Source organism: Chrysemys picta, chromosome 18 (genome assembly GCF_011386835.1).
Source record: "Chrysemys picta bellii isolate R12L10 chromosome 18, ASM1138683v2, whole genome shotgun sequence".
Taxonomy (NCBI): Eukaryota; Metazoa; Chordata; order Testudines; family Emydidae; genus Chrysemys; species Chrysemys picta.
Window position 1 is genome coordinate 4,519,199 of NC_088808.1, and position 10,858 is coordinate 4,530,056.

The 10,858-nt window shown below is 62.8% G+C and overlaps 1 protein-coding gene across 1 annotated transcript in view; it reads right to left on the bottom strand.

The window, feature by feature from the left end:
• LOC122174629 (uncharacterized) overlaps positions 1–10,014 on the bottom strand; it is a 43,980-nt gene extending 33,966 nt beyond the window's left edge. Inside the window, exons 1-8 of the mRNA XM_065572642.1 lie at positions 9,921–10,014; positions 9,380–9,601; positions 7,895–8,052; positions 5,094–5,385; positions 4,733–4,873; positions 3,227–3,393; positions 2,131–2,243; positions 1,219–1,337 (exon numbers count right to left, since the gene is read on the bottom strand). Of these exons, the coding sequence (XP_065428714.1) occupies positions 1,219–1,337; positions 2,131–2,243; positions 3,227–3,393; positions 4,733–4,873; positions 5,094–5,385; positions 7,895–8,052; positions 9,380–9,601; positions 9,921–10,014 (1,306 nt within the window). The remainder of the gene's footprint in view (positions 1–1,218; positions 1,338–2,130; positions 2,244–3,226; positions 3,394–4,732; positions 4,874–5,093; positions 5,386–7,894; positions 8,053–9,379; positions 9,602–9,920) is intronic.
• Between the last annotated feature and the right edge of the window lie 844 nt (positions 10,015–10,858).

The following is a 10,858-nucleotide window of genomic DNA, read 5'->3' on the forward strand; positions in this document are numbered from 1 at the left end:
GCAAACAGCATGGACTGGGCTGGGCTGTCTGCGCCACAGGGGCAGGGCCGGGCCAGGCTGCGTCTGCCACAGGGGGCTAGGCCGGGCTGCCATGGCGTGCCAGGCTGGGCTAGGACCCTAGCCTACTTTCTCAGTATTCAACCCTGACCTGCTTTGCTTCTTGCTTCCTGCCACTGTCTAAGCTGTGTCTGCTCTCTCACTTGTCCTGCTCCGGGGACCTGTGCCCATGTACCCAGAGCAGCGGGGGCCCCTGGCTCGTAAGCACACACTGGAGGTGCTCACCAAGCGTGGCGTGAGGTGTCCCTCTGCCACAGACTCCTGTCGTCCCTCTCGGGAAGTGAGCTCCACCCCTGGGGGCACCTCACTGAGCTGAGATCTTCCCACAGTTGGAACTGAACTTTCCTTGGCCCAGGCTTTGTCTGAGCCCGCAGGTGGGCAGCTGGTTGTCAGAGGTCCCTGCCCCCAGCCCTGCCTCTGGCAGAGCATTGGAAACCAAAACAGGCAACTCCAGTGAGCAACTTGCCAAGGAGCCAGAAGGAAGAGGGAACTGCCACCCCTGCCAGCGCTCTTCAGCCCCAGTAGCACCAGTCAGCCCGCAAACAGGGACCCCTGGCCCAGCAGCAGTGTGCAGCATCTTCCCCAGGTGAAGGTCCCGTAGCCAGCACAGGCCTCTGGCCAGACCCAGGTGCCCACTGTGGGATTAGCCTGTAAGAACTGCCAGCATTCATGTCATCACGCCAGGGCAGCTAGGGCTGCAGTATGGGAGTCAGGACATCTGTACCCCCGGCCGGCCATGCAGTAGCCCACAGGCCACGCTCTGAGCACAATGAACTTTTACCATGCGGGAGCCTTCAGCCCATTCCCTGACAGGGGCTGGGGCGCTCCCCCAGCCCAGCCCAGCACAAGGGGTTGGGGTGCTCCCCCCCCATCCACAGAGCCAGCACTGGAGACTGGAGAGCTCCCCCCCCCCCGCCCTGGGGGCTGGCACAGGAGACGAGGAGCTTCTCCCCGCCCGCCCCGCCCTCAGGTCTGGCACAGGAGACCAGGCATGCAGTATTTTCACAGCAGGTTTGGCAGCTGCTGAACGGTGAGCGTTACTGAGTCTGGCTCAGGGCTGCCCGGCTCCCTGGTCAGTGCCTGGTCCGTGTGTGGTGTCCCAGGCCGTCCCGAGGGTCTCAGCACTGAATTCTCCCTTGGGGCAGCCTGGCAGGTACGTACCCTCCGCTCCTTCGCAGACCCAGGGCTTGAGTCCTGAACAGTTGGACACGGTAAGGCCAGAATCCCCCGGGGCTCCGATGCTCAGGCAGCCTCCCGGAAGGAGCGGCACATCGGCCAGCCTGAGGCGGAAACACAGGACGGTCTCTCCAGCAGCAGCCAGGGCCTTGCAACACAGGACAATGTGCAGGGCCCCTGCAGCTCACACCTCAGGCCAGGGGAACGCTCAGGAACCCCTCCCGTGGAAAGGGCCACAGCCTTAGCCCACTGGAGAGAGACGGGTACGGTGGGCACCTCCACCTGGGCAGGATGCACCACACTTTGGGCCTACTGATGGGGGCAAGCAGCATGGAGGAGGGTTCAGGAGGTACCTTAGTCCCTGAAGAATGGAGAAGGGGGAGAAACGCCCCAGGCACCCGTCCCCACGGGCGGGGTGGGGAGGGGGAGAAACGCCCCAGGCACCTGGCCCCACGGGCAGGGCGGGGAGGGGGAGAAATGCCCCAGGCACCTGGCCCCACGGGCAGGGCGGGGAGGGGGAGAAATGCCCCAGGCACCCAGCCCCACAGGTGAGGGAGCAAAGGGGGATGCTACCCCATTTGCCTGATCCCCCGGAGGAGTGCTGGACTCACCTACAGTCCCTCACAGTGCCCCGTACAAAGGCCGTGCCAGCCGCTCTGTCTGCGAGGGTGGGCAGGTGAGTAGGACTGGCCGGAGGGAGGCCCAGGTCTCATTGCTGCCCGACCAGGCACAGCTAGGGAGTGAGCACTGCCCCCTGAGCAGTAGCAGCCCCAGGTATTACAGCCCCAAGGACAGCAGGCTGCGCTGAGCAGCTGGAGGGCAAACCCACTGTCTGGGTGTGGGTATCCCCAGCACTCCCCTAGCAGGCCCATCTGGCACCATCAGCTACACGCTCACCAGGGGGCAGCACCATCTGCGTGCTGAGCCACTGCCCACGTCCAGCTGCCGTCGCCATCTAGGTCATTCAGCCCAGTCCAGCTGTCCCTCTGCACCATGGCTGTCACCCAGGCCTGTGGGGAGTCAGGACCTGGGTCAGTGCAGGGCACATCTCCGCTCTCTGACTCAGCAGAGCTTAGGGGGATCTGGGGGGTGGTAAGTAGCCAAGGGCAGCTCAGAAGGAAGGAGACGTGTAGGGCGAGTCCTGGGGCAGGAGGCAGGGGGTTCTATTAGCCAGGAGGAGCTCACCCTGCCCCATGGCCCCATGGCAAGCCGGCATTCTGCTACCCTGCGCACATCCTGGGGGAGGATGCAGGGCACACGGAGTGTATCCAGACTTCCCATCCCGCCACTCAGTGACTGGAAAGGGGACAGCACAGGGAAGTGGCTGCATGTGTCCCTCTAGAGAGGGGACTACCCCCGGGAGCCCTCCCCATGGGGAGGGGTGCTCACTCTGCCCACTGCACTTGCTGGGCACATTGCTGCTATCCCGTCCCCCTTCCCTCCGAGCCAGCTCCAGCCAGGACATGCCCCATGTCACCCACAGGGTAGCGCCCAGCAGCCAGAGGCCATGGGCCCCTGTGCACGGGAAGGATGCGCTCAGCCTCACAAGGAGGACAAGCCGAGAGCCAGAGGGGGAAGCCCCTCCGGGCCCCTCCCGCCCCGTGGGCAGGGAGCAGGGGTGTGGCTGGGACTCTGGAGAGCCCCGTCCTACAGCGGCTTCTTCCCACCCAGCTGCCCTCTCACCCCTTCCCTGTGCTGCTTCCCCACCCACAGGCACAGCTGCCCTGGCAGGGTAATGCAAGGCGGCTCCGGGGCGTTTCAGTGACTGTCAGTGAGCAGAACCTGGGGAAAGGAGACCTGGGCCCAGGAGTCGCCTTCCTTGACACAGACAGACAGACAGACAGACAGACAGACAGACAGACAGAGACAGACAGACAGACAGACAGACAGAGCAGCCAGGGGTTGGAGTTAGGAAGGCTCCTTGGCTTCCTCCCTGCTTCCTAATCTGTTCTGCTCAGGGAGGGGCCCAGGCGTCCTGGCACAGCCCCCGTACCGTCTCCTCCAGGCTGTCGAGAGCCAGCAGCCCCATGCCTTCTCCAGAGGCACTGCAGGCTGCCTCCGCTTGCTGCCACGTCTCGGCATCGCTCTCCTCCACGTAGTAACAGTGTCCGTCCCAGTACCACCAGCCAGCTCCTCCAGGGCACCTCCCGCTCACGAGACCTGGTGAGGCAACAAGGAGACAGCCCTCACTCATCACCAGGGACATGCCCTTTGGCCAGGGCCTGCGGCCCTCGCCCACTGACTTGGCAGGGCCTCCCCATATACCACAGTCACACTGGGGGATCTCTGCGCTGTCAGGAGACAAAGAAACCAAGCAATCCGATCGCTGTGTTGGGGCCTGGCCAGGCTGGCCTGTGGAAAGCTGGAAAGGAGGCTGGGGTGACAGAAACCATCCTGAACAGAGACTGGATCTTGCTGGGGTACGGTTTAGACATTGAGATGCGCATTGTCACTTGTATGTGCTTGTAACCGTCTCTGCCTTTATCCCTTTTCCTTGGTATCACCTGACCGGGCTCTTTGGTTAATAAACTTGTTTCACTTTGACTATGAACCAGGTCAGTGCTGGGCTTGAGGGGAAGGGTGTATTTACCCAGGTACATTAATAAGCTGTGGTGCAGTGACTCTAACAGAGCAGCGAAGCTCCTATCTTCTGTGACTGCACCGTGGTACGGGCTGTGCCCTGCAGAGAAACAGGAGTTCACTGGCTGTTACCTGCTAGGCGAGGTCTGGGCCAGGAGGGCCTAGAGGAGTTTGCTGGGGAGGCAGACAATCGAATGCCAGCAAAGCTCTCTCTTGCTGTGGCAGGGGGTAACATGACGGCTCCCAGCTCGGGGTACTCCAGCAGTGTGTTACATGCCCTTTCCCATGCAATGTTTCCTCCCCCCGGGGGGATCCCGATGCACCCATCGAGGAATGGGCAAGCATTGCAGGGTGTGGTGGTGCCGTCCCACGCCTCAGTACTGGCAGTGCATCCTGCACTGGGCCATGCCCTCACCAGTGCCACTGTGCAATCCAGGGAGGGTGAGGGCCAGGGGCTTGGCCTGCCTTTCCCAGACACTGGCTGCGAGCCGAATGTGCGCAGGAGACGAAGTGGTTCTGGGCAATACGGGAAGGAGCATAGCACACAGGCTGCAGGGAACAGAGCTGCCCCTGCACCATCGGCCACGGCTGCAGCCTGGCTGGCATCTACTCCAGGGTATCACTGAGGGTAAGAACCCCCCAGACTCACCCTGTGCCCCACAGAGCCAGATGGGTATGGGGTTCTCCTCTCAGTGCTATGTTTTTAGGCTAAACCAAGTGGCGGGCAGGGGCTTGGGGCTGGTCACGCTGCCCTTCAGCTCAGCCCAGCTCCATTCATCTCCTCCCCGCTCCACGTTAATTGGGCTCCACCCCATCCCGCCCCAGGTAGCAGAATCTGGTGCATGTTCCTCCCATCAGAGCACTGCACACGCACCCAGCCCCACCCCGCCCGCACTGGGAGCGGGGGCTGCACCCTTACCATGTAGACAGGAAGGGCCAACCCTGCGGACACAGCTCAGGAGCCCTTCACAGCGGCCACTCAGGGGGTTACAGGTGCGAGTGCCGGGACAGGGCAGGCAGCGCCTTGCACACCTCACGCCGGAATAGCCAGGGGAGCAGGCTGCAAAGACAAGCACACCAGTGGCCCAGCCCTGGAGAAGCTACAATAGGGACCCAGTCTGCCCCTTCCCCAGAGGGCTGGCCAGCACCTAGCAGGGCTTTCCAGACCCGGAGGAGCCCCTGCGAATGGGGCTTAGCCCCACGCAGGAGAAATGCCCAGCCACAGAGCAGCCCTGACTGCTGCCCCCTGGGACCCACCCAGCAAAGCGGGGCCTGACTACCTGACTTGACGTAGAGGGTGGCACCGGAGCCAGGACTGTCGACGAGCAGGGTTCCGTTCACCGTGTAGTGGGCACCATGCAGCTGCGTCACCCCGGTGCAGTTCTCTCTCTGCAGGAAGCAGGAGTCCTTGGCTGCCCCCAGGGAAGCGTGTCTCTGCCACACAAAATCCTGGAAGGAAACGAGCAGCTTCTCCCGAAGAGCCGGGAGCTCCACCTCTGCAAAGAGGGTTCCCCACAACCCTGTGAGTGACAGCCTCCCTGCGCACACCCGCCCCCCACAGCAACAGCCTCCCTGCGCACACCCGCCCCCCACAGCAACAGCCTCCCTGCGTACACCCGCCCCCCACAGCAACAGCCTCCCTGCGCACATCCGCCCCCCGCAGCAACAGCCTCCCTGCGCACACCCGCCCTCCTCAGCAACAGCCTCCCTGCGTACACCCGCCCCCCACAGCAACAGACTCCCTGCGCACACCCACCCCCCTCAGCAACAGCCTCCCTGCGCACACCCGCCCCCCGCAGCAACAGCGTCCTTGCGCACACCCGCCTCCCGCAGCAACAGCCTCCCTGCGCACACCCGCCCCCCGCAACAGCCTCCCTGCGCACACCCGCCCCCCCAGCAACAGCCTCCCTGCGCACACCCACCCGCCCCCCGCAGGAACAACCTCCCTGCGCACACCCGCCCCCCGCAGCAACAGCCTCCCTGCGCACACCCGCCCCCCCAGCAACAGCCTCCCTGCGCACACCCACCCCCCACAGCAACAGCCTCCCTGCGCACACCCGCCCCCCGCAGCAACAGCCTCCCTGCGCACACCCGCCCCCCCAGCAACAGCCTCCCTGCGCACACCCGCCCCCCGCAGCAACAGCCTCCCTACGCACACCCGCCCCCCGCAGCAACGGCCTCCCTGCGCACACCCGCCCCCCGCAGCAACAGCCTCCCTGCGCACACCCGCCCCCGCAGCAACAGCTTCCCTGCGCACACCCGCCCCCCGCAGCAACAGCCTCCCTGCGCACACCCGCCCCCCGCAGCAACAGCCTCCCTGCGCACACCCGCCCCCCCAGCAACAGCCTCCCTGCGCACACCCGCCCCCCGCAGCAACAGCCTCCCTGCGCACACCCGCCCCCCGCAGCAACAGCCTCCCTGCGCACACCCGCCCCCCGCAGCAACAGCCTCCCTGCGCACACCCGCCCCCCGCAGCAACAGCCTCCCTGCGCACACCCGCCCCCCGCAGCAACAGCCTCCCTGCGCACACCTGCCCCCCCAGCAACAGCCTCCCTGCGCACACCCGCCCCCCGCAGCAACAGCCTCCCTGCCCCCTCAACCCCCACTACTGGCAGCGACAGCCTCCCTGCCTGCCCACCTGCACCACGGGTGCCCCTCCCCCTTCCCAGCCTTCACCACAGACAGCAACAGCCTCCATGCCCCCCCTCGGCCCCCACCACCAGCAGCTCCCTGGGAAGAATCAGGCCAAGGTCAGGCCCTGCCCCTTCCGGTTCTGCTCCCAGCACTCCCTGTACATGCCAGGCCAGGGAATGGGGGAGGGCTGCATGGGGCTGCTGGGGGTTCCCCTGCATTGACTAGAGCTGGCTGAGGAGCTCTGCAGGCCAGGCAGACGAGCAGCCTCTGCGGGCACCATTCCAGCTGGGAGTCTCAAGTACCTGTACAGCCCCACAGACGCCACAGCAACGGCACGCAGAGAAACTGGGGGGTCAGGTGAACTAGAGGGGGCTGCTGTTCTCAGCGCTGCAAGGCACGTGGAGGGCTCTGCTTGGCAATCCCTGCTAGAAGCCGGCGGCTGAGCACAGGGAAATGGCCCAGACTCCCCCTGGGCTCCTTGACTCCCCGCCCCCCTCACACAAGCAGAGAAAGCTCCTGCGGGGGAGGCCAATGCTCTGACCTTCTGCTCGCTGGCAAGACCAGAGGGAGCCCGAGGGACAGCGCTTCTCAGGACCTCGGCCTTCGGAAGGGGTCCCGCAGAGCTGAAAGAAGCAGAACAGGAGGATGCTGGGCTGAAGAAACCTTCCCCAGGGCTAACGCTGGCGAGGGGCTAGCCGCAGGGCCAGCACAGGACTGGGCCTTGAGCTGAGAAAGGCAGAGGCGAGGGCATCCGGGAGCTGCAGAGCAGACTGCACTGACTGACTGACCTAGAATAGGAAGAGCCCAGAGCCACTCTCCTTCCATGCTCTGTCAAGGATGCACCAGAGCTCCCTCGACCTGGAGGCCTTCCCTCTGCCCTGTCGCTGTCCCCCCTGCTAAGGGGGCGACTCTGACAAGTGTTACAAACCCCACCGTGTGCTCTGCATAGTCTGGGAGGCTTGGCCCCAGGGCAGATCACAGGGGCTGCCGTGAGCACAGGCTGCATGGCCCGTTCCCCTGAGCAGTTCCCCCATGCTGGCCAGCTCCAGAGCAGGGGGTGGTTGGGACCCCACAGACAGAGGGGCCCTGCCCTGGAGGTACTGCAGGGATTTTCTGCCCTTGCAGAGTGAAGGAGCAGCAGAGAAACAGACTATCACTTCTCTGGGTCCGTATCACCCAGGAAGCCTTCTCCTGTGCCCCCCTCCCTTGGCCCCCAGGGGCCATGCATTCATCACTGCACATGACTCCATGTAACGTACACCAGACGCTTCCTAGCATTCTCTGCAACCCAGGAAATGTCCATATGGACTCAGCCAGGAGACAGGATCTCTAGCAGCAAACCCACGCAGAACAGGACCTCTCTGTCCTGGGATGCGGGTCCACATCACGACATACATCTCCAACCACCATCAGCACCAGATCCAAGGTTTAGTAAGTGTCTCCTTACCAGGTCTGGGGCGGGCTTGATCTCCAGGACTTCAGCAGCCAGATACCTCCTGCAAATGGGCTCCGCTTCACGCTGACTGCCCTTGTGTTCCAGCAACACACAGGATCCATGCTTGAACACCCAGCCGGCGAAGGGAGGACATTTCAGAGAGATGTATGCTGCCAAAGAATGGGAGTGCCTAGTCACCGTCACAGGCAGAGGGGCAGTAACAAAGCTGTGCAGATGACGCAGGACAGAAGGGCACTAGGGCGCCTCTGTAAGGAACAAGGCAGTGACGATGTTTACCAGTGACTCCCTACCACCATGCTGTCCCTGACCAAGGCTCGTCCTGCCATCATGACACTCAGAGGACACATTGAGCGTTCCATGTCCTGGGACAGAGCTACTGGCGGCCCCGAGGGCGGTGGGGGAACTGGGGCATTTCAGGAGAAAACAGATGATCAGTGTGATGAATAGAGCAATACTGGACTGGGGAGGCCCTGCCCCTCCACAGGTGCACTGCATGGTCCCAGTGGAGGAACCGTTCGACAGGACCGGGGTAGCCCAGGAGAAGGGGGACTGGGATGTTCTAATCCCAGGCAGCGTAGAGGATACACTGAGGGAGAAGAGCCCCTAAGAGAGGAGGGGCGTAGTCAGCTTCGCAGTGAACTGGCTGGTCAGACAGGCCAGGTGCTGAGGCAAGGGCACCAGCAGGCTCAGCTCCACACGCTACAGGCTCAGCTAACTTCATCTGGGTGAAAGTCCATCCCCCGCTCATCTACGCAGTGCAGTCGCACACCTTCCGTTACCCCAGCACAGCTGGGTGTAGTGCAGCCCCTGTGTCCACAGCACAGTCCCACACAGGCCCTGGCTCGGGTAGGAGCTCACGGGAACCTGCCAATGCTCGCGGCGCTTTTCGTGTCAGCAGCAGTTGCTGTGAGATGCCCTGGCCTTCGCCTCTTTGCCCTCCCCACATAGCCAGTGCCTGGCGCCTGGGCAATGCCCTGAGTCCCTGCCCATCTCCCTCTCCCCCAGGCTGCTGACCTGCTGCCTGTGTGCCGGCGTGCTGTCTGGAGTACAACAGGCCATCACAGGTGCCTGTGAGGGGGTTGCAGCTCACTCCAGCGTCACACGCAGGACACTCGGCCTGGCAGTCCTGCCCCGTATAGCCCGGAACACACCCTGCATTAGGAAACAGACACACGTGATCCAACCCCTTCCCGCTGAGGAATCCCCTGGCTGGGACCCTCCAGCTCCAACATCCTGGCGCGCTGCTCTCTGGAGCTCGGCGGGATCACCCACGCAAGGGGGAGTGCCCCTCCCAGGCTTGGGGAGCAAAGATTGTCTGTGGACTTGGATCCCCTGCAGGGCAATGGCAGGTGCTGCAGCTACAGCACCCAGGCTCCCCGACAGCTGTGGGGAAACCCTCCTGGCCCTGCTCTCAGAGGCAAGACGGAACCGCTGCAGCCTGCCGGGAGCGGGGCAGGTGAATGGTTGCCCGGGTACCTGCTTTGATGTGCACAGCAGCTGCTGGGTCCATTGCTGGATCCTCCAGGTTCACGAAGCGTGTCCCACAATAGAGGTAGTACGAGCCGGCCGTGCTGACCACCGCGCTGCAGCCCCTGCCCAGGGCGGTGCATTGTGCTTTGGCGGCTGGCAGGGAGGAGAAGCTCCCCTCTGCAGACAAGCTTCCGTAAAAGGATTTCCCAGAGACCTCCACGTAGAACCCTGCAGGTGCACAGGAGCCCAGCGGGTGGTTATTCCAGGATCAGCCTCACACATGCTCCATTGGGCCGATCCTCCCAGAAGCAAAGCTGCTGTCCGCGCATCCAGGGTGGTAACGTGGTAACTGTCCGCCCTGCGCTGCCCCTGCACACAACAGCACTCGTTGCTCTGCACCACAATGAGCAGTGGCAGAACGAACCAGGCACACCCAGGGATTATGGCACCGCGGCCCCTGGCTCCTCCAGCAATAAAAACACCCACCCCAGACTGGACATCGGGGCTCCTTTCCAGAAGCCTAGCAGATGGCTCTACAGATTCTTACTGTTCCTCTGCGGGGTCTGACACACCCAGCGGTGAGGTCTCTGGCACGGCTCCTCCTTCAGGAAGCCAGACGGCAGCAGCAGGACACAGACCATTTCACTAGGAACCTCGGCCGGGAGAATCCAGCTGGAACCAGAGAGTGGTGGAGAAGCATCAGTGAGGAGCAGCATGGTGGGGTGGCGGAGTGCCACACCCCACAGCACACACTAGAGGGGTCACTTCCAGGGCACGGGGCTCCGATTAGCCACATAAACACCAAATTCACCAGTAAGAAAGACCTGGCGCTGCGACTGCGTGGCTCACAAGGGCTTATGGCTAAGAACTTGGAATGGCCTCTAGCCTGACGTGCATCACAGTTGAGCCCTGTCCCAGGCTTCTGGGCAAGGGGATGGAAGTCCCCATCCTCCCTTACACTTCTGCAAAGGTTGTGTGCAATGTCCAGCCATTGCATGTGCGTTCCTGAGCTCGGGGACAACTGGCTTCCCATTGCCAGGGGCAAACTGCATGAAGTGGGCTGTAGCCCACGAAAGCTTATGCTCTAATAAATTTGTTAGTCTCTAAGGTGCCACAAGTACTCCTGTTCTTTTTGCGGATACAGACTAACACGGCTGCTACTCTGAAACCTGCATGAGGCTCAGGACTTCTTACCTTTGTAAATCCTTGTTAAAGGAGGTCCCATCAGCCCATTTGTGCAGAGAACCCCTGCGGACGCCATGCAAACCAGTCCAGACGCTCCAAGACAACTCCTCTTGCAACCAGCTCTAGGGTTAGCACAAGGCAGCTAGTTCTGTGTTCGACGAAGCACTGGACCCCGGTGCCAAAGGCTAAAGACATCTCAGCATCTGCTCACCTAGCACAGTCCCCTCTAGCTACAAATGCAATTGCCTGAACACTGACATCCAAGACAGCAGCAAGGGATGAGATGTTAACCCTCTGAGC